The 23,921-nt window shown below is 46.2% G+C and overlaps 1 protein-coding gene and 1 long non-coding RNA gene across 2 annotated transcripts in view; both read left to right on the top strand.

The window, feature by feature from the left end:
- The window catches only part of LOC310671180, a 108,575-nt gene that overhangs the window by 19,577 nt on the left and 65,077 nt on the right, over positions 1-23,921 (top strand). The gene's annotated exons all lie outside the window — the stretch shown is intronic.
- LOC310672765 (vomeronasal type-2 receptor 26-like) lies at positions 32-23,787 on the top strand (the record flags this gene model as incomplete). The annotated part of the gene is made up of 8 exons (XM_083430417.1): positions 32-64; positions 3,307-3,377; positions 3,773-3,907; positions 6,680-6,971; positions 8,557-9,345; positions 9,584-9,814; positions 10,599-10,725; positions 22,889-23,787. The coding sequence occupies 8 exons, from the start codon at positions 32-34 to the stop codon at positions 23,785-23,787; spliced, it is 2,577 nt and encodes an 858-aa protein (XP_083286543.1).

Here is a 23,921-nt window from a genome sequence, read left to right as displayed (position 1 = left end):
GAAAGGCCACCTCCAATGATGCAGGGAGGACATGTCAGTGATTCTGGTCCTGGCGACTATCTTGGTGAGTGATGGGAAAGTGGGCAAGAAGACCAGGATGTATTGTGTTCACCAAAGCTGTGGCCTCAGGAGGGTTGTTGTCCTGCCATGGAGTCAGGAAACACTAGGGCCAGAGGCACCACCTGACTATTTCTGAGAGGTCCCAGCAGTTCAGGAATGGAGGCAGTGCCACACAATAATACTCCTCCGAGTTCCTTGGAGGAATCATAGAATTTTAATGCAATATGTCCCCTTCATGGATCACTGCTTGCCATGGCAAAGGGGCTTGAATAACTCAGAGAAGCTATGAACTATGCCAAGCAGGGCACCCAAGATGAACAGGTCATAGTAGAGAGTTTTGACCAAACGTGATCCACCTGGAGGAGGAACCTGCAAGCCACTCCAGTATCCCTGCCAAAAAAACTCCATGGACAAAGACAACAGGCATATAAAAGTTATGACGCTGGAAGATGAGCCCTTCAGGTCGGAAGGCGTCCAACATGCTACTGAGGAAGTGCGGAGGACAAGTACAAGTAGATTCAGAGCTGATGAAGCAGCTGGGCCAAAGCTGAAAGGACGCTCAGTTGCGGATATGCCTGGAAGCGAAAGGAAAGTCCATTGCTGTAAAGAAAAATATTTCATAGGAACCTGGAAAGACGACTCTACACATGGACATCACCAGATGGGCAGCATCGAAATCAGATTGATTCTCTGCAGCCAAAGATGGAGAAGCTCTATACAAGTCAGCAAAAACAAGACCTGGAGCTGACTGTGGCTCAGATCATCAGCTTCTTATAGCAAAATTCAAGCTTAAACTGAAGAAAGTAGGAAAAACCACTGGGCCGGTAAGATACAATCTAAACCAAATCCCATATGAATACACAGTGGAAGTGAGGAACAGGTTTAAGGATTTAGATTTGCTGGACAGAGTGCCAGAAGAACTATGGATGGAGGCTCATAACATTATACAGGAGGCAGCAACAAAAACCATCCCAATGAAAAGAAAATGCAAGAAAGTAAAGTGTCTGTCCAACGAGGCCTTACAAATAGCGGGGGAAAGAAGGCAAGCAAAATGCGAGAGAGATAGTGAAAGACACAGGAAATTGAATGCAGATTTCCAAAAAGTAGCAAGGAGAGATAAGAAAGCCTTATTAAATGAGCAATGCAAAGAAATAGAGGAAAACGACAGAATGGGAAGAACCAGAGATCTGTTCAAGAAAATTGGAGATATGAAAGGAACATTTCGTACAAAGATTACCATAATAAAAGACAAAAGTGGTAAGGACCTAACAGAAGCAGAAGACATCAAGAAGAGGTGGCAAGAATACACAGAGGAATTATACCAGAAAGATATTGATTGTGTGGTCGCTGACCTTGAGCCAGACATCCTGGAGAGTGAAGTCAAATGGGCTTAGAAAGCACTGCAAATAACAAGGCCAGTGGAAGTGATGATATTCCAGCTGAACTATTTAAAATTTTAAAAGATGATGCTGTTAAGGTGCTACACTCAATATGCCAGCATGTTTGGAAAATTCAGCAGTGGCCAGAGGATTGGAGAAGATCAGTTCACATCCCAATCCCAAAGAAGGGCAGTGCCAAAGAATGCTCCAACTACTGCACAATTGCACTCATTTCACACGCTAGCAAGGTTATGCTTAAAATTCTACAAGAAAGGCTCAAGCAGTATGTGGACCGAGAACTCCCAGAAGTGCAAGCTGGATTTAGAAGAGGCAGAGGAACCAGAGACCAAATTGCAAACATGTGCTGGATTATGGAGAAAGCTAGAGAGTTCCAGAAAGACATCTACAGTGGTGCCTCGCAAGACGAAAAGAATCCGTTCCGCGAGTATTTTCGTCTTGCGGTTTTTTCGTCTTGCGAAGCAAGCCCATTGACGGATTAGCGCTATTAGCGCTATTGGCAATTTAAGGGCTAAAAATAGCTTTTTAAGGCTTAAGGGATTAGCGGTTTTGCTGCAAAAATGCTTTTAGCAGCTTAGCGCTTCAGAAAAAGGGGTTTTGGAGCGGGGAAAAAACCCCAAAAAATTTCGTCAATTTTCGTCTTGCGAAGCAAGCCCATAGGGAAATTCGTCTTGCGAAGCGCCTCTGCAGACGGAAAACCCTTTCGTCTTGCGGGTTTTCCGTCTTGCGAGGCATTCGTCTTGCGGGGCACCACTGTACTTCTGCTTCATTGGCTATGCAAAAGCCTTTGACTGTGTCGACCGCAGCAAACTATGGCAAGTTCTTAAAGAAATGGGAGTGCCTGATCACCTCATCTGTCTCCTGAGAAATCTCTATGTGGGACAAGAAGCTACAGTTAGAACTGGATATGGAACAACTGATTGGTTCAAAATTGGGAAAGGAGTACAACAAGGCTGTATATTGTCTCCCTGCTTATTTAACTTATATGCAGAATTCATCATGCAAAAGGCGGGGCTGGATGAATCCCTAGCCGGAATTAAGATTGCCGGAAGAAATATCAACAACCTCAGATATGCAGATGCCACTACCTTGATGGCAGAAAGTGAGGAGGAATTAAAGAACCTTTTATTGAGAGTGAAAGAGGAGAGTGCAAAATATGGTCTGAAGCTCAATATCAAAAAAACCAAGGTCATGGCCACTGGTCCCATCGCCTCCTGGCAAATAGAAGGGGAAGAAATGGAGGCAGTGAGAGATTTTACTTTCTTGGGCTCCATGATCACTGCAGATGGTGACAGCAGCCACGAAATAGTGTTTTCGAAGCTACCAGCATGAGTTTGACCAAACTGTGGGAGGCAGTGGAAGACAGAAGTGCCTGGCGTGCTCTGGTCCATGGGGTCACGAAGAGTCAGACACGACTAAACGACTAAACAACAACAACAATGCAATATATCATTTTAGAAATTATAATTCTAGCGTTAATATATTATAAAATAAGTTTAGGCTTAACACCTCTGCTTCTCAATATTTGAACATGACAAGCTGCCTTTATCAGTCAACCTATTGATCCATTTAACCCACGGTTGTCTAATCACAGGTCCAGAATTTTTTCTGGGCTTTGCACTAGATCTAAATTTTCTAGGTGAAAAATAGCAGTTGGGTGCTACTGCCAACCTGTCAATCACCAAATGCAATAGTGATGCCAGATGATTTCATGCTTTAAAGCCTTGATTGCCAGCACTTCAAAGAACAGTGTGGGCCTTTTTAAAAATATGAACAGCTCCACAGCATTCAGACTATTGTAGCTTTGTGACTGGTGTTAGGATACTGAAGTGTGTTTTTCTCTATGCAGATGCTGATGAATGCACCAAATGTCCAGAAGATCAACATTCAAATGAAGACCGAGATCGATGTGTCCCTAAAGTAATAACCTTCCTGACCTATGAAGAAAGTTTGGGGAGCCTCCTGGCTTCCCTTGCCCTCCTCTTATCCTTAACCACAGGCTTTGTGTTAGGAATCTTCACTAAATACAACGAAACTCCCATAGTCAAAGCCAAAAACAGGGATCTCTCCTACATCCTCCTCGTCTCCCTCCTGCTCTCCTTTTTGTCCTCCTTCCTCTTCATTGGAAAGCCAAGGAACATGACCTGTCTTCTCCGACAAACAGCCTTCTGCATCATCTTCTCAGTTGCTGTCTCTTCTGTCTTGGCAAAAACCATCACTGTGGTGCTGGCCTTCCTGGCCACTAAGCCAGGGAACAGGGTGAGGAGATGGCTGGGGAAGAGTTTGGCCCACTCCATTGTCATTTCCTGCTCCAGTGTGCAAGTTCTCATGTGCACCATCTGGCTGGGGATCTCTCCTCCATTCCCAGACTTTGACCTCAGCTCCCAGCTTGGAGAGATCATTGTCCAATGCAATGAAGGCTCTGTTGCCATGTTTTACAGTTCTCTTGGGTACATGGGCTTCCTGGCTGCCATCTGCTTCACAGCGGCTTTCTTAGCAAGGAATCTGCCTGGGGCCTTCAACGAAGCCAAGCTGATCACCTTCAGCATGCTGGTCTTCTGCAGTGTTTGGGTGTCCTTTGTGCCCACCTACCTGAGCACAAAGGGAAAATTCATGGTAGCTGTGCAGATCTTCTCTATCTTGGCTTCCAGTGCTGGGCTTCTGGGATGCATCTTCATTCCCAAATGCTACATTATTATATTGAGGCCTGATTTGAACATGAAGGAGCACCTGACAAGAAAAAACTAAACATGAAATTTGAGCCTTAGCTCTAGGGGTATCATAAAATTGTATACCTGGATGTCCCAGCCAGAATTTCAACTGGAGTTAAACTGATCATGACCCATAGCAGGATTTCATAAGCTGCTTAAGAAGTTGCAAACTGAATTGCTTAAGTAGAAAAAGAACTTAGCTAAATAGAAAGAAAGTGACTACGTAAGGGATATTGGTTAAAGGTCTTATGAGAATTTTATCTATCATCTATCATCTATCTATCATCTATCATCTATCATCATCTATCACCTATCATCTATCTATCTATCTATCTATCTATCTATCTATCTATCTATCTATCTAATTTACCCATTCTGGGTGGCTTACAGCACATATTAAACATAATAAAACATATATAAAACATAATATTAAACATATTAAACATAATAAAATATAATAAAAATCAAACATTCAAAACTTCCCGATAAAGGGCTGCCTTCTAAAAGTGATGTAGTTCTTTATATCCTTGTCATGTGAAGGGGGGAGGTTCCACAACCCAGAAGGTTTTCTCACAGTGAGGGAACCACCAGAAGGCCCTCAGAGGGGGACCTCAGTGTTCAGGCATTGTGATGGGTTGAGTCCTACTTTCCAGGAGAAAACAAGCTTGCTCAAAATTGATGAATTGTATAAATATGAAAACCATAAATAATTTTTTTTTAAAAAAAAAGAAAGAAAAAGAAAACAAGCTATCTCCTCTCAGTCTCCTCTTCCCCAGGCTAAACATATGGAGCTCCTTCAACCGTTCCTCATAAGGCTTGGTTTCTAGACCCTTGATCATCATAGTTGACCTCCTCTTGCAATTACGTTGATATGCTACCACTCCTCTGCTGGAGGTAGGAAAACAGAATGTATGGAGAGTTCTGCTCTCATCTCCACCTTGTGGGCTTCTCTTTCTGTCACCTGGTTGACCATTGTGAGAACAGGATGCTGGACTTTGGCCTGATTCAACCTCAGGGCTCTTCTGATGTCAATCATGTTCTGCCCAACTCACCTTTACCCTTGATGATCCATGGCAGCCTATTGAGTAAACATGTTTTCTCCTGCTCTGCACCTGCTCCTATCAAGTTCCAGGGGAGAACTTTCCCCCTTTACAATCATCAGAATCACAGTGATCTATTTTTATTCTTTCCTGAATCCAGGTAGCCCCCACCCCACCACTTGAATATTGCCTTTGGGACCAATAAGATAAATACCACAATTAAGTACAGTTTTTTATTCCACTCTGCCTGGAAGGTTGGATGTATAAAATATATATTGTGCCAAAAAATCCTGGGGGCCAAGACACAGAGCAGGTGAAGTGGGAAGCTACATCTGTGTGATGCTGCCTTCTAGATCTGACAATTAGGCTGACTGGCTTTCCTGGAAGGGGACGTCCTCAGCACTGCCTGGAACAGGGAGCAGAGATTGCACCCTCTCACCACCTTGGTGCAAAATAGATGCTCCACCTCTGAAACATCACCCTTCAGCTCTGAGACCAGAGCTGGACACCTCCCTGTATTTGTCAGTTCACTGCAATCTCTGATTTGCATGAATTTGGGGCTTATTAAGACCAGCAGCTAGTGTTGGGTGGGACAGCTACAAGGAAAGCATAGCAGGTAGACCCAGAATGATAACACTGCTTCTGCTGCTGCCTCTTGCAACCAGTGGGATGCAGCTGAGGGGAAAATGCCCACTGAAGCAGATCAAGGAGCAAATATTGCCTGCAAATTTTTACTGGCTAGCAGACCACCTCATTAGTGGAGTCACTTCTCCAAGACTCTTTCATGATCAGCCTCCTTTCACCTTTTCCAACACCCCTGTCAGCAAGCTAGAGATGTAAGTAATGATGCATTGATGTATTTTTGCTTTCTACCTAGTCTCCATTTACCGTGATACACTTGTTTTCCGATATCCTTGAAAATTTTCATTTCATTCATTTATTTAAAGAATTCTATGTGTCTGTTCAGTTGTGGGAAAGCCATGTTTCAAAGCATTTTATAATGTATTTTATGTAATTAGTAGTAGTTTTCACATGTACTGCTCTCCAAAGCATAACTTGTTTTCTAAAAGGTAGGAAGTGTTGTGGGATATTGTGGGTTGTATTTTTGGTTTCTATGGAAGCCACCCAGAGTGGCTGGGGAAACCCAGCCAGATGGGCGGGGTACAAATAATAAATTATTATTATTATTATTATTTGAGTTGCAGTTTTTCTGTCGTAAATAAAATGGGAACACAATTCTTTTCCCCATGCACAACAAAATCTATGCAATTGCAAATTGACAATGTTGACTGTGCTTCCCTCCATCCTCCTTCCTTGCAAATATACTGCAGACACACTTACAGGTTTACCTATGTCTCACTTTGCTCTACCTCCTGGTCCCTTTTCCAAGTTGCTTTGATTAATACAAAAAAGAATGTGGCTTTCATTTTCACTGAATTGAGGCTGACTGTGTGACACACTTTTTTCGCAGCTGGGTGGATAAGAAGAACTCACACATTATTTCCTTCTCCCTTGCTGTTCGGGATATTAATCATAACCCCAGCCTCTTACCCAACATCACCCTGGGCTACAGCCTATATGATAGCTATTCTGGGGGAAGACTGACTTCTGACTCCATGACAGACCTGCTTGCTGGTGGGAAAATCAATATTCCAAACTACTGCTGTGGGAAACAGAAAAGCCTGCTAGCTGTTCTTGAAAAGAGTGAATTTGACATCTCCACACACATTGCAAGCATGTTGGGCATCTACAAGATCCCACAGGTAATCAGTTGGCCCAAGTGAAACACACCTGGCAACATTAGCCACATGGTTGTTGTTGTTGTTGTTGTTGTTGACATCTGTCTGTCTTGAAAGACAATGGAGTGAGCCTCTGGGATGAAGTCAAACCACTCTGTTAGCAGTATCTAAGTGACCTCCACAGTGTGCAAGCCTGGGCAGTAGGTACAGAAATCCTGGGTTGCCAAGACGACAAGACCTCCCTCTCAGCCTCACTGCTGCGGTCCAAAGGAAAGCAGAGCAATACATTTGGCACAAGCTTGGCTGCAGGATTTTCTGGAAGGAGGCAAACAAAGCACCACTCAGCTGACTTAGATTTGTGCAGTGTTTACTCCTTTTTTAAAAATAATTTTTTATTAACACGCCAATCACATCGCATTAATTCCAAATCACATTAGTTCCAAACTACACAGCCAAATTTTTAAATTTTTGTTGGGGGTACCCATACTTCGTGCTCCCAAAGGGTTCCAAACATCTCTCTTGCCGCTGCTTTAATGTACCTTCTCTTTGTTGTTTTCCTCATCTTCTTGTTGTTATTACATATTCCTTTCTTTGTGATCTCTGATAGTCCCCACAAGCGGGTTGAAAACAAACGTTGTTATATCCTGTGTGGATTTTACACTCCTCCAAGAGCCATATGAAAAAGAAAAAAAACAGACGCCATTTCCGCACCTCCATACAAAACCTTCCCACAGTCTGTCCGTTGATTTCCACAGGCCTGCCAGTCTCTCATCAATTTTCTCAGGGGGCCCTGCCAGGTCCAACTCACATTCCGATATAGTAACAAGCCATGGTCCTCCTCTCCCTCGCCCTCCTGTAGGCAGGCCTGCCGTAATAAATCTCTTTTTATTGCTGCGTCACACAGAACTTTCATTCCTTCCCAATCTTCCCACCAGCCATGTCTTTGATTAGCAATTTATTTCCACACATTTCTTAATCCTCCTGCTTGTGATCAGTAATTGCAACGATTCTTTTCTTGGGGGGGGGGCGTTATTAGGTACTCACATAAGACAAGAAAAGTCCCCCGCTCCCCTGTGCAGTGTTTACTCCTAAGCCTTTTCTTCACCCAGATGTTGGAGGGTATGAAGAATTATGGAACTCCCTTGCAGTTGAGAACAGTCAGGCCCCTTTCCTACTGTCTTTCTAGGGTGTACGCAAATCTTTTCTCTTTTTCCCCTTCCACCCTCCTTTTCTTACCTTTCTTTACAACAGGCCTTTTAATTGATGTTTGATTATAGAGTTTTACCATCTTGATTGGTTTTTATTGATTCTTTTTGAACTGCATAGAGAATTTTGCCAATAATAATAATAATAATAATAATAATAATTTATTATTTATACCCCACCCATCTGGCTGGGTTTCCCCAGTCACTCTGGGTGGCTTCCAACAAAACACTAAAATACAATTAATCAGTATAATAATTGCTTATTTTTAAATACTACTAATAATATTGTTTTACTTCCAAAAAATGGTGAGGTTTGCACTAAATCTATAATCATATTTCACATAGACGTATCGGGTCTTAATCCTGAAACACAAGCCATCAATCTCTTTCCCTTTCCTCACCAGCTCAGTTATGGCTTTGCTCTTACTGATAAATTCCAGTCCCCTTTTGTCTACCGGATGGTCCCAAACCAAGAAACGCAGTACCAGGGGATGGTTCAACTCCTCCTGCATTTCAGGTGGACGTGGGTCGGCCTCTTTGCTCCAGACAATGACAGTGGAGAAAGGTTCTTGAGTACTTTTACACTTCTGATGAACAAAAGGGAAATATGTGTTGCCTTCACACAAAGAATACTACAAGATACTTGGCTGTGGATACCCCATGAACCACCTGCCATGTGGAGACAAGCCCATGTATTTGTTTACTTTGCAGATTCTCAAAGTGGAGTTTTTATCATCATAGAGGTACAGTCCTTACTGGAAAGGATACAAACTGGGGGGAAAGTCTGGGTAACCACAGGTCTTCAGAACAAAATTTTCCTATGTGATATTCACTGCTTCCAATATGCTCATGGCTCTTTGTCCTTTGTAATGAAGACTAAAAAAAGGATGAAGAAGGACTATTATGGGCCAATGTCCTTGGCTAGTCAATGGTATTCAGAAGAAGCATTTGATTGTTCTTATTCCAGGCATGCCTTATCTGTGAGGGGTATGACCAAATGCAGAGAGAAGGATAATGTGAAGATGCTGCCCCAGGAAGAGATTGAAAGAATCCAGTCCCAAGACAGCTATGTGAATTACCTGAGTATCCAAACTGTGGCTCAGGCCTTCAATGCTGCATATTCATCCAGGTCAAAGAGGATGTCGATTGTGGGTGGAGGCAGCTTGGATCTTCAAAAGCTACAGCCATGGCAGGTATGTCGTTCTCATTTTCCAAACGGCAATTTGTTGTTCCCGCTCTTGAATCACCGTGATAAAAAGGTAAAGGTAAAGGTATCCCTGCCCTTACGGGCCAGTCTTGACAGACTCTAGGGTTGTGCGCCCATCTCACTCAAGAGGCCGGGGGCCAGATCAGGATGCAGGGAGAACATGAAACCATGTTGCATAATTCAGCCCTGCTTACTCATTGCTGGATTTTCCTCTGTCATTCTAGCTTCATCGTTTCTTGAAAGAAGTCCAGTTCTATTCTAATACTTCAGCTGATGGGCAGTACTTGGATGAGAATGGGGCACTGGCCGTTGACTTCGATATTGTGAATTGGGTGCTGTTTCCTAATAACTCTCATGATAGAGTGAAAATTGGGAGAATAGAGAGACTAAAGTCCTCAAATCTGAAGTTTACCATTAACCCAGAAGCAATTGTGTGGCCCAAGCTATTTAAGAAGGTAGGAAAAATTGGATCTGTCATTTTATTAACTATGACATCTGCTATGCTCTAATAACATTTTGAATAGTACATATGAGGCTTTGATTGCAAACTTGTGGGCACTTCTCTGGAGCTAAGTCCCACTGAGTTTAATGGACCCTGCTCTTGAGTAAACATGTATAAAATTTCAAAGTAAATAGGAGACTTTCCAAACACATTTCCGCAAGTTGGTGCCCTCCAAATATTGTGGAATACAACTCACATGCACTCCAGCCAGCATTGTGCAAAGATATCAGATGAGCAACAGCTTGGGTAAGGCTGGAGTATAGTAAGGTATTCCACATTTTTTGGGCATAGAGACATGGCACACATGCAAACTGGGCACCAAATTAGGTGGTCTTTGGAAGCAACACCAATGACTCCGTTGGCAGATGTGATGGCAACAGATGGACGACTTGTTTTATTGCTGATCTTCGTATGATGGTTTATGCCATGCTCCCATTTGTTGTTAACTGTTATCCTAGTATTGCAATTTGTAATACTATTGTGCCTTAGAAAATTGAGATTTCAATATAAGGCAGTGGGAGTGGGAAAGAAGAAGCACCGAAAAGGTTTCTCTGCCATGCAGCTCTGCAAAAAACAAAGAAAAATGTAACTGCCCCAAAATAGGGACTGGGGTCGCTTGAGGTTATCAGAAGCAAATATCTCTTCTCTGGGATCCTTCCAAAATTCTTATCTGTGTCCCAAGGCACAAATGCACCTATCACTTTCTCCTTAGTGCTCAATTTTCTCTTCATGCCTAGACTGTACCTCGATCAAGATGCACAGAAAGCTGTCTCCCTGGATATTCCAGAAAAGTTCAGGAAGGGAAGCCGCCCTGCTGCTATGATTGCGCTCCCTGCTCAGAAGGGACCATCTCCACTCAGGAAGGTAGGAGAAGATCTCAGAGGAAATGGCCTTTGATGGGAGGATGGGGAAAATATTTGAGCCACTGCAAACATGATGTTAGCAATGGCTAGTTCCATCATCTGTCAGGTGGGCACCATTGTCATTCTCAGAGAACAATGGAGACATTCATGGTGAGTTCCGGCACTGTCAGGCGTGGACAGTCCTCCTCTCCCTTTGGTAATTTTACAGACAAGAATTTATGAGCAGTTTATATTTTATACTCTTTTTATTCCGTCATCTGGTTGCAAGTAAAGATCCACATCCCTCCACAAGGAGAGCAGTTGGCTACTCTAAATCCTCCCCCTTCTAAACATCCCCTCCCCCCCACGACATCCTGGCACCAACGAGAAGTTCCTCCTGCTCTCTGCATCCTTTGTTCTCTAATACAGATGGACGTCCTAGTTTGTCGGGAGGGAGGGTCCCCCACACTCTATTATGACGACCTTGCTGGCTGTTCCCTCCCTTCTGTTCTCTTTCCATTATCTCCGGTCCTGAGAGATCTGCATTGGCTCCCAGTACGTTTCCGAGCACAATTCAAAGTGTTGGTGCTGACCTTGAAAGCCCTAAACGGCCTTGATCCAGTATACCTGAAGGAGCGTCTCCACCTCCATTGTTCTGCCTGGACACTGAGGTCCAGTGCTGAGGGCCTTCTGGCAGTTCCCTTATTGTGAGAAGTGAGGTTACAGGAAACCAGACAGAGGGCCTTCTTGGTAGTGGCGCCCTCCCTGTGGAACGCCCTCCCATCAGATGTGAAGGAAATAAGCAGCTATCTTATTTTTAAAAGACATCTGAAGGCAGCCCTGTTTAGGGAAGTTTTTAATATTTAATGATGTATTGTTTTTAACACTCGATTGGGAGCCACCCAGAGTGGCTAGGGAAACTCAGCCAGATGGGTGGGGTATAAATAAAAAATTATTATTATTATCATTATTATTATTTTATTATTATTATTTTATTTTGTAGCTAGGTAACTCTTGTCTAATCTGCTCGGTGTCTGTGTCTTTCCCTCTTCAGAGAGGAGCTGAATCAAATGCCCTCTTCAAGGAGGGTTCACCTATTGCCAGCCTGTAATGGTCAGGGGTCCCTTTACCTTTTTAATGTCCCCACAGCACCAGGAAACTTAATTTGCCCATCAGGTTTTAATTATGGTAGCTCCTCTACAGAATTTTGTCTTATGGTTTCGACTTCTACTACATCACCTGTACAGTTTTACTGATGGATAGGTGGAACGTCTTCCAAATCTATCCATTAATAAAAAGCAACTCATAAGAAAAATCGAGGATATAAAGAAGGCCTAGCTGCATAGAAAAAACAGCCCTCCCACCCCCCCATGTGATCTCCAGCAACTAGTATTCAAAGGAATTCAAAGATCACTTCCAATATTGCAGGGAGTACATGTCAGGTAATCTTCTCCTGGGGAATATCTTGGTGAGTGATGGAAAAGTGGGCAAGAGAGCCAAGGTGTATTGGGTTCACCAAACCTGTCACTTCCGGAGGGTTGTTGTTCTGCCATGGAGTCAGTAAGCACCAGGGCTAGAGAGACCACCTGACAATTTCTGAGAGATTTCCAGCAGTTCAGGAATGGAGGCAGTGCCACACAAGAATACTCCTGCGAGTTCCTTGGAGGAATCATGGAATTTTAATGCAATACATTATTTTACAAATTATTATTCTTGCTTTGATATATTATAAATAAAGATGGGGCTTAACACATATTGTCAGAGCTGGCTCCGGGTCCCAGCTCACCAAGGACCAACGCTAGCCGATAGTATAGTATCAAAGTCTTTATTGAAGAATAGTTGGCATTTCAAAGCCTCAGCGTCCCAGCTCTACGTCTGAACTCTAGACCGGCGAAGCTCCATCTGAGTCTTCGCCCCCTGCGCACCAGTTTAACACTCTAATCTTACTCCACCTCTTCCTTCTCTCTCTCTTCCTCTGGGTCCTACTACCCCCCGGTGTCTCCTCCCTCCTGGACTCTTCTGATGCAGACGTTGACCCCTCTGACTCTTCCCCCTCTCTTCGGCGGGCTTTAGGACCTGGCTCCCTACCCGGGCTGCCCACCTTGCCGCCTTCCTGTACATTTGAACTTGGCGCGCGCGCGCGTTTAACTTTCCTGATGACCGTTTCCTCGCTCACCGACGAGGGTGTGGTCGCTCCTGCCTCACGTTCTCCCGCTGCCCGCGCGCCACCTGATCCCGATGCTTGGGACTCCTCCCCCCTACTGCCCTCTGGGGGGGACACTGGTCCGGATTTCCAGCTGCTACTCTCTGAGTCCCCTCTGGCCCCTTCTTCCTGAGGTGCCCCCCTGGGCACTCCCCTTGCCCTGACTATGGGGGCCCCTTTCTGTGAATCTTCCGAGTCACTGGAGAGACTCAGAGACCTCGGACTGCTGTCTTCGCTGACATTTCCTTCAGACTCCTCCCCCTCGCTCTCCATTTCCTCCCTCTCCTGTGACTCTGCTCCTGAACCCCTGACATCCATCCCCCCCTCGAAGCCCCCCGTTCCCCCCTCCCCCTCCTCCGGCGGGGGTGCTGGGTGCTCCGTCGTTGTGGGGGTGAATGGCGGATACAGTTCGTCCCCCGTGGCGCGCATCCATCCGGATAAGTCCGGCTCGTCCTCCTTGTCTTCGCCGACCTCGATCTCCTCTGCTTCCATCTCTGTGCCGCCATGCTCGAACCCAACGTCCTCCCCCAGCCTGTCCATGTCCATCTCACCCTCGGTGTCCTCAGGGTCCGTTGCCCGCCAAGGACCCCTCAGCCACCTCCTGCTCCACCGCTCCTCTCCTCGATCGTCCCACCAAAACGAGCGGTCTGAGGCAAACCCCGAGGGCGAGCCCTCCGGGGAACGTGTTTCCGTTGCTGGTTCCTCGTCCGAGGTGAACCCTTGGAAGGTGCTGGTTGAAAGCGTGGGTGTGAAAAGCCAGTCATCGAAATACTCGGCTGGCATGGGCCTGTGTGGGAACAAGGCATGAAACTCCTCCTTGAGAAGAGGCTCGTTCAGGGCATAGTCCGGCACCCAACGGTTGGCGCTGGCCGGGGTACCTTCACTGGCGAGAAAGTATTCTACTCCCTCTTCCCCCCATCTCGAGTCTAAAATCTCTGTGACCTGGTTGATGGGCTCCCTTCCTGGCGACTCCCTCCTTGGGGGGGTCTCCCCATATGGGTCTGGTGCCGTGTCCTGCGCCTGAAATCGGTGAGGTGCTTTGTAGGGCGTGAGCACCGACCTATGGAATACTGGGTGCATTCTGGATCCCTCCGGAAGTGTCAACCGGAAAGCCACCGGATTGATCCGTGCTTCAACTTGGTAAGGTCCTAGCTGCTTATGTCCGAGTTTCTTCTTAGCTAGTGATCTGGTCGGCACTGCGTGTGCCGCTAACCACACCCAGTCTCCCACCTTTATGTCCTCCCCAACCCTTCTGTGCTTGTCAGCCTGCAGTTTGTATGCGTGCTTTGCAAGCTCTAACTGCCTCCTAAGCTGTTCGTGAACCTCCTGCAATTCTGCCGCCAAGACTTCCGCTGCCTGTGGCTCTCCCTCCCCCAGTCTCCCTAATCCCGGGAAGGTTCTGGGATGCCTCCCGTTGTTGGCGAAGAACGGTGTCACCCCCGTGGACACGTGCTTCGTGTTGTTGTAGGCGAACTCAGCGAGCGGCAGGTAGTCCACCCATGTTGTCGGCTGCTGATTTGCATAGCATCTCAGGTACTGCTGCATGATGGCGTTGACGCGCTCCGCTTGGCCGTTGGTCTGCGGGTGTCTCGCCGACGCTAGGTTGATCTTGACGTTCAGGAAACCCATCAGCTTCTGCCAGAAGTTCGAAATGAACTGGCGCCCCCTGTCGGACAAGATAGACCGTGGCAGACCGTGCACCCTGAAGACGTGGTCTATGAACAGTTTGGCGGTCTGTTCTGCCGTGGCCACCTTCGCGCATGGAATGAAGTGGGCCATTTTAGTGAACATGTCCACCACCACTAGCACTGCCGTTTTACCCCTTGAGCTGGGTAAATCCGTGACAAAGTCCAGGGCCACCCTCTCCCACGGTTCGCTCGGGGTCTGCAGCGGTTCGAGCAGTCCCGCCGGAGGTTTGTGCACTGACTTGGCCCTTTGGCAGGTGTCGCACCTCGAGACGTACTCCGCGACTTCCCCCCGCATCTTGGGCCACCAAAAATCTCTGGCAACTAGTTCTGCCGTCTTCTCCTTGCCAAAGTGCCCGGCGGTGGGTGCGTCGTGCAACTGCTGCAGTACTTTCGCCCGGAGGTCGTCTCCCGGTACATAGAGTGCTCCTCTGCGGATGAGCAATCCGTCTCGTACTTGGAACTCGTCGTCCTTCACCGTGCCCTTGTGCGCCTCCTCCATCTTGGCTTGTGCGAAGGGGTCCTCCTGCAGTGCTCGACGGACCGCCTCCAGGTCCACGGTTGCTGAAGCGCACGCCCACGCTTTCGGAGCGAAAATGTGCTTGGCCGCTGCTGGTGCCGCCTCTTCGAGGTATTGCGGCTTTCTGGACAGTGCATCCGCCATGATGTTGTTGTCGCCTGGGATGTATTCTATCCTGAAGTCGAAATCCGCAAAAAATTCCGCCCATCTGATGTGCCGCTGGTTCAGGAACCTTGCCGTGCGCCAGTACTCCAGGTTCTTATGATCCGTGCGAACCTGCACTGTGTGTTTGGCCCCGACGAGGAAGTGCCGCCACGCCTTGAATGCTGCATGAATGGCCAGCAGCTCCCTGTCCCAGATGGTGTAGTTCTGCTCCGACTTGCTGAGCTTCCTAGAGTAGAAGGCACACGGTCTCCAGTCCCCATGCGGGTCCTTCTGCAACAGTACGGCGCCCACGGCTCTGTCTGAGGCGTCTGTTTCAACCCTCATCGGTTTGCTGGGATTCACATGCAGTAGCTGCCCTTCGGACGAGAAGAGACGCTTAAGGTTCTGAAAGGACTGCTCCGCTTGCTCCGTCCAGATGAACTTCTTCTTCTTGGAGCTGAGCGTGTCGGTAATGGCCGCCGTCTGCATCGCGAACCCCTTGATGAACTTGCGGTAAAAGTTGGCGAACCCCACAAACCGCTGGACCTCCTTCCGATTGCGCGGGCTCTTCCAGTCCAACACTGCGCGAACCTTGGCGCTGTCCATGGCAAGCCCCTTGTCCGACAGCTTGTAGCCCAGGAAATCCACCTCCTTCCTGTCGAACTGGCACTTCTCCAGCTTGGCATACAGCCGATGCTCCTGCAGTCTCTGCAGAACTTCCTTGACGTCACCTTCGTGGGTCTCCTCAGATTCTGAGAATATCAGGATGTCGTCCAAGAAGCAGACGCATGTCTTGTAGAGGAGACCCGCCAGGACGTGATGCATGAAGGCTTGAAAACAGTGGGCGCCATTTTGTAAACCGAAGGGCATAACTCTGTATTCATATGTGCCCAGGGGCGTGAACATGGCAGTCTTCCACTCGTCTCCTTCCCGTATGCGAATCAGGTTGTACGCCCCTCGCAGATCCAATTTTGTAAAAACGCGTCCTTTCCTCACCGTTGCCAGCAGGTCATCTATTTTGGGCATGGGAAAGGCCGTGGGCTTGGTCTTGGCATTTAAGAGCCTGAAATCAACTACAAGCCTCTTTTGGGGCGTGTCCCTTTTCTTCACAAAGAATACAGGACTGCCCCCCGCTGCCTTCGACTCCCGGATGAAACCGCGCTTCAAGTTGAGGTCTATGAACTCCTTGAGCTCCTGCAGCTCGTCCTCAGACATGGAATACAGTTTCCCGGCTGGCAGCGTCGCTCCTGGCAGGAGGTCAATCTTGCAGTCATAGGGCCTGTGGGGAGGCAGCTTGTCCGCTTCCTTCTCGCAGAAAACCTCCAAAAACGCTGCGTACTTGCGCGGCACTGCTTGCAGCGTGCCTAAGTGTAGCTGCGGGTCGTCCCCTCCTTCTTCCGGGCTAGGAAGGATGCAATGTTCCGCGCAATAGGAGGAGCCGAAGGTCAGTTGGCGCTGGTACCACGCCAATGCTGGGCTGTGCCTGTGCAGCCAACTCATGCCCAAGACTACAGGCGTGTCCGACAGGTGGGTGACATTGAAGCTGATGACTTCTTGGTGATTTCCAATCCGCATCACCATTGGTTGCGTTTGTTGCACCACCTGCCCCCCTAACAAGTCTCTGCCATCCACCGTGACAACGTTCAGTGGCAGCGTGGCTGGCAGCAGTGGTATATTGTGCTGCTGAATGAATTCCAGTCCTATAAAGTCAGCGTTACTGCCGGAGTCAATGGTGATCGGCACCTCCAGAGTGCGTCCATTGGGCAGTTGGAGAGACGCTGTAAGCTGCACCACTGGCTTGGGTGGGAGGGGGTCTGTGGGTTGCAAAAGTGCTGGGGATTGCTTCATTGACTTGTCTGGCTGGACCCCAGTGCCTCTTCCTCCAGCCAGACTCCGTCGTTTAACTGTTGCTGTGTTTTCAATTGAGCTGCTTCTGCGACTGTTGCCGAGGCTGCATTGTGCTTGTGGAGCCTCTGGGGACACTCTTTCGCCATGTGTTGAGCACTGTCGCAGATGTAGCACTTCCTGTTCCCTCTAGGAGGCTTCGTTTTGGCTGCTCCCGGTGTTAGGGCTCTGGTAGCTGACTGAGCCCTGGCACCTCCGAGCTCCATCGGCTCTTCTCCCCCTCCCTGCGAGGGTGTGGAGTGCGCACGCGCTGCTTCTCTGGGAAAGAAGGGAGGTGCTCTGGCTGGTGCCCTTCCCCAACGCCCTTCTTCCCTGTTCCAAGGACGTTCCTCCAGATGCACCCCGATTTCCAGAGCCCTCTGGACTACTTGCTGGGTGCTCCTTGGTCTCTCCCCCCTTCCAATCTCCGCTTTTACATCTGCATTCAACCCCTCCCAAAAGAGGTCTCTGACTGGCGCAGAATCTTTTTCCCACCCCAGGGCATGAACTAGTCCGAAAAAGCGTGCATGGTACTGCCTCACGCTGGCTTTGCCTTGTTTAAGTCCATGTATGTCCCTCCTGGCAATATCGACGTCTACCTTTGATAAAAAACATGAGTCCATTGCTTTAATAAAAGCCTTCGCATCTTGGAGCGCTGGATCATTGTCTCTCCATAGATTCCTCAGCCACGTTTTGGCTTCCCCATGCAAATGGGACAAGATAAACCCCACTTTCTCTCTCTCATCTCTAAAGTCTTTGTCAAGTAGATCCAGCGCAAACAGCAGGTCTGCTCTGAAGTTGGGGTACTGCTGCAAACTCCCGTCGAAATGCGATACAAGGCTGCCTCCCCTTCTCCCCAAGCCAATGCCTTCTGCCTTGGATCCTGTTTGCCCCTGTTTAGAAAGCACGTCCAACCTGACCTGGAGATCCCGGCAGGCGTTAACCATTTCCTCCTCTCTCTTCCTGGATGCAAGTACCTCTGTGCTGAGTTGTGTCACCGCTTCTTGCAGGACTTTTATTTGCTCTTCCGTAGTCATCTTGCCTGAGTGTTGTGAGCTCTGGAAGCACCCCTCTTCTTCCCTCGCTGCGTCGACTCACGTGGCGAGGTTCCTGGTGCCAAAACTTTTCTGGAGATGGAGCTTACTGTCAGAGCTGGCTCCGGGTCCCAGCTCACCAAGGACCAACGCTAGCCGATAGTATAGTATCAAAGTCTTTATTGAAGAATAGTTGGCATTTCAAAGCCTCAGCGTCCCAGCTCTACGTCTGAACTCTAGACCGGCGAAGCTCCATCTGAGTCTTCGCCCCCTGCGCACCAGTTTAACACTCTAATCTTACTCCACCTCTTCCTTCTCTCTCTCTTCCTCTGGGTCCTACTACCCCCCGGTGTCTCCTCCCTCCTGGACTCTTCTGATGCAGACGTTGACCCCTCTGACTCTTCCCCCTCTCTTCGGCGGGCTTTAGGACCTGGCTCCCTACCCGGGCTGCCCACCTTGCCGCCTTCCTGTACATTTGAACTTGGCGCGCGCGCGTGTTTAACTTTCCTGATGACCGTTTCCTCGCTCACCGACGAGGGTGTGGTCGCTCCTGCCTCACGTTCTCCCGCTGCCCGCGCGCCACCTGATCCCGATGCTTGGGACTCCTCCCCCCTACTGCCCTCTGGGGGGGACGCTGGTCCGGATTTCCAGCTGCTACTCTCTGAGTCCCCTCTGGCCCCTTCTTCCTGAGGTGCCCCCCTGGGCACTCCCCTTGCCCTGACTATGGGGGCCCCTTTCTGTGAATCTTCCGAGTCACTGGAGAGACTCAGAGACCTCGGACTGCTGTCTTCGCTGACATTTCCTTCAGACTCCTCCCCCTCGCTCTCCATTTCCTCCCTCTCCTGTGACTCTGCTCCTGAACCCCTGACACATATGCTTATTGTGCTTTGTTCTTTCCTTTTTTTAATTTGCCATGCCAACCATTTGCCGGATTTATTCGCATGTTCAAAGTTGTTTTGTCTCAGTCTTTTAATATTCCATTCCACCTCTTTGTTTATTATCATTGCAAATTGGCTTTGTAATATTTTAATATTTTCTCTTACCTTTATGTTGTTCGGGTGTCTAATTAATTTCTGTTCGTTATCCATTATTTGCTTCAAAATTTCTTTTTTCTTCTTTTCTTTGTTTTTGTTCTTGATTGAGTTCTGTTGAATGAAAAATCCTCTCATTACTGCCTTACTTGCGTCCCAGACGACATTTATTTTTGTCCCTTTATTACAATTGTCCACAAAATATTCCGTCAATTTCTTCTGTGCTTTTTCTATTACTTCTTGGTCGTCCAGTAAATAGTCATTCATCCTCCATCTGAAAGATCTTTCTTCATAGCCTTTCAATTCAAATTTTATTGGACTGTGGTCGGAAATCACCTTCGGTTGAATTTCAATTTGTTGGGTTCTTGGGGTAAGTTCTGTTGAGATCCAAATTTGATCGATTCTGGACATCGACTGGTTCGGTTCCGAATAATAAGTGAATTGTTTGTCTAGTGGGTGTCTAAGTCTCCAAATGTCTATCAAATTCAAATTTTTAATCATCGAGAAAAAAGATTTTGGTAGTTTCCCCTCTTTGCTTACTCCTTCTCTATGTCTATCCATTTCTAGTGAAACCACTCCATTCATGTCTCCCATTATTATTATTTTTTGATCCATATATTCAAATAGTTTTTCTTCCAGAATTTTATAGAACTCAGTCTTGTTACCATTAGGTGCATAGATCCCGACTATGATTAAGTTTTCTCCTTGCCATTTGATTCTAACCGCAATTATCCTTCCGTCTTCATCCTTAAATATTTGTTGGGCTTCAATTTTGTTATTGATGTAGATGACCACTCCTCTTTTCTTTTGTTTATCTGAAGATATAAATTCATTTCCCAATCTTTTATTAGTCAATATCTTTTTCTGTCTTCTTGCCACGTGTGTTTCTTGTAAGCAAATTATATCTAAATGTTTCTTCTTCAAAAATTGTTCAATTCTGTTCCTCTTTTTTTTTCCGTTCATTCCATTGATGTTCCAATTCCATATTTTCAGCGCCATGTCCTCCAAATTTTTAATTTTAATAATTTTTTATTGATTTTACAATTTAGCTTCCTCTTCCTCTTCCTCCTCTTCTTCATCTGTCTTCTTCTCCTTTTCTCCTTCTTCCTCCTCTTCTGAATCGCCTGTTGCTCCTTCATCCACTCCTTTATCCTCTTCTTTCTCTGGTTTCAGCTCTTTATATTTTCTCAGGAATTTTCCCATCTCTTCTGCACTTGTCAGTCTGTGTCTTTTACCTTTATATGCGAATGTTATCCCTTCTGGGAATTCCCATCTGAAATCGATCTTGTTCTTTTTCAATGTCTGAACCAATGATTTATAGATATCTCTTCGTTTGAGTAGTCTAATCGGAACATCTTTGAATATAATTATGTAGTTCCCATTTATGTTCAGTCTTTTTTCTCTGTTCTTTTGCAGAATTGTATTCCTCATATCTCTGTCTTTAAATGTGATTAAACAATCTCCTACAAATCTTCTTGCTTTTGTTGATTTTACTCTCATTCTAAATGCATTTTGCACCGTTTTTGCCATTTCTTCCTCTGGAATCTCTAACCACTGTGCTAGCTCTGAAATCAATTTATCTTTTATATTCTCTCCCTGTGTTTCTGGTACCGATCTCAATCTTAAATTCACTTCTCTCTGTCTTAATTCATTCATAGCAATTAGGTCTTTCATGTCTTCTTGTGCTTTACTTAATTCTCTCATTTCCATTTTAATTTTCTCTTCTTCCTTTCTAACATCCTTCATTTCCATCTTTGTCTTCTTCATTCCTTCCTCCAATGATTGCGTCCTTTTCACCACCTCTTTCAGTTGTCCTTTCAATTCCTTTACTGTTTCATCTATTTTTTTATCCACATTTCCAATTTTATTATCTACGTTTTCTAATTTTGTTTCCAAATTATTCTGACTTTGTTTAATGTCTGCAAACATTTTTAAAATCTCTGTCTTAAACTCTGTTTCTTGTTTAGACCCCTTTCTGTCCGATGGAGTTCCCTCCACCCCCTTCTTCCCCGGATTTGACATTGTCTCAGATTATATCCCAAAATAGCAATAAATATTTCAGAACAATAAATTTGAATCCGATGATTATAAAACAGATCTTAAAATTTTCTAAATTTTAGTTCATCAATAATTCATCAATTGTCCATTTTCTTCTTGCCTCCAATCAGGCTAATCCTTTTTAAATATAGCAGATTATAAGTTAAAATAAATTATCTTCTTGCCTCCACTCAGGCTAATCCATTTTGATTAAGGCTTCCTCTTCTTGCCTCTATTCAGGCTAATCCACTTTTGGGGCCCAAATAAATTTGTAAATCCTTCAAGTTCCGGGGGTCCAATTGAAGTCAAATCAGCAATTTTAATAAAAGACAGAAATAGTCAAATCGAATTAATCAATCGGTACTACAAGGCACTTCCATATAGAGCCACAAGGTGTCAGAGTTTTCCAAAGAGTCTAGAAAATGCCAATCGTGGCAAAAAATCCAAAAAAAAAGAAAAGGGAAATGAAAACAAGTTGTTATTTCTTTGTTCGCCACCAGAGGGTGTAGTACAATGAAGTGACGCAGTTGTTAAAGCAGGTCAATTTTCTAAATTTAGTAGTTAATTTAACTTATTCCCAAAAAGAAAAAGAGGTCTATTAAAGACCTAATCTGTTGCTTAATAGTCCCAACTTCCCAGTCAGTAGATACTGTTAACTTTAGCCGTTTAAATATGTTGTAGAAAATGCTTAGTAAATAATAATGGCGGCGGGGGCTTCTCTTCCGTTCCACAGTCTGTTGTTCCCTTCAAAAAATAGAGTCACGGAAGCACCCCTTTGCAGAAAATATTAGCCCCCCTCGGTTAAACAGAAAGCCTCTTTTTTAATTAATATTTATCTTCTGTTCCCCCCTTATTTTCCAATTGCTTAAAAGTTTAAAAGTTTCCAAATAACTTATGGGGGAAAAGGAACAGCGACCGCCAGGGTGACTCACTTTCCTTTGTTGCCGCTCTGCCCGTAACGCTGCGTCCTCTTCGATTCCGGCTGCCGGCTGAACTCGGAGAATATTAACTTTTACTCCCCGGGACTTCCTTATTTATTCCTTGCTCCTTATTGTTCACATTCGTACTGGTGCCGGGTTTTCAGTAATTTTGAGAGCGAAGCGCTTCCACGGCAAGCTCGGGGCTTCGCTATTTGGAGGTAGTTAATGGCGTCCCTCGACCCGCTGGTCCGCTCCGCCGTTCTCTTCACTTCTTACGAAGCTACCTGACGGCCGGGCGAACCGCTTCTGGTACCGCCGGGAACCTGACCTTCTGGACTCCCACCAGAGGTGTTTTTCGGGGGTTACTGCGCCCTGTAACCCCCCTATCCCTCCAAAATAGCCTGGGATTTCCCTCCCGGAAAAATCCCCGCTTGCGACGAGATCGCGCTCCACCGGAAGTCGACACATATGCTTCTCAATACTCAAACATGACAAGAAGCTGCCTTGATACTGAGTCAGCCTATTGCTCCATTTAACCCACAGTTGTCTAATCGAGGAGGCCATAATTATTTCTGGCCTTGGCACTAGATATTAATTTTTCGAGGTGAATAATAGGAAAAATGGGTGCTGCTGCCAAAATGTCTATCACCAAATGCAATAGTGATGTCAGCAAATTTCAGGTGTGCAACTGAAATTAGGATACTGAAGTGTGTTTTCCTCTACGCAGATGCTGATGAATGCACCAAATGTCCAGAAGATCAGCATCCAAATGAAGATCGAGATCAATGCGTACCCAAATTATTGACCTTCCTGACCTATGAAGAATGTTTGGGGAGCCTCCTGGCTTCCCTTGCTCTCTTCTTATCCTTAACCACAGGTTTTGTGTTAGGAATCTTCACTAAATACAAAGAAACTCCCATAGTCAAAGCCAACAACAGAGACCTCTCCTACATCCTCCTCATCTCTCTACTGCTCTCCTTTTTGTCCTCCTTCCTCTTCATTGGAAAGCCAAGGAACTTGACCTGCCTTCTCAGACAAACAGCCTTCAGCCTCATCTTCTCAGTTGCTGTCTCTTCTGTCTTGGCAAAAACCATCACAGTGGTCCTTGCCTTCCTGGCCACTAAGCCAGGAAACAGGGTGAGGAGATGGCTGGGGAAGAGTTTGGCCCACTCCATTGTCATTTCCTGCTCCAGCGTGCAAGTTCTCATCTGCACCATCTGGCTGGGGATCTCTCCTCCATTCCCAAACTTTGACCTGAGCTCCCAGCTTGGAGAGATCATTGTCCAATGCAACGAAGGGTCTGTGGCCATGTTTTACGCTGCTCTCGGCTACATGGGCTTCCTGGCTGCCATCTGCTTCACAGTGGCTTTCTTAGCAAGGAATCTGCCTGGGGCCTTCAATGAAGCCAAGCTGATCACCTTCAGCATGCTGGTCTTCTGCAGTGTTTGGGTGTCCTTTGTGCCCACCTACCTGAGCACAAAGGGAAAATTCATGGTAGCTGTGCAGATCTTCTCTATCTTGGCCTCCAGTGCTGGGCTCCTGGGCTGCATCTTCATTCCCAAATGCTACATTATTATATTGAGGCCTGATTTGAACACAAAGGAGCATCTGACAACAAAAAACTAAACATGGCATTTGATCCTTAGTTCTAGGGGTATCATAAAATTGTATAGCTGGATGTCCCAGCCAGAATTTCAACTGGAGTAAAACTGTTCATGATCCAAGCTGCTTAAGAAATTGCAAACTGAATTACTAGAGTA

This window comes from Podarcis tiliguerta, assembly GCF_965153285.1.
Source record: "Podarcis tiliguerta genome assembly, chromosome: 2".
Taxonomy (NCBI): Eukaryota; Metazoa; Chordata; class Lepidosauria; order Squamata; family Lacertidae; genus Podarcis; species Podarcis tiliguerta.
The sequence above is the reverse complement of the archived record's forward strand: the minus strand, read 5'-3'. Positions and strand labels throughout refer to the sequence as shown.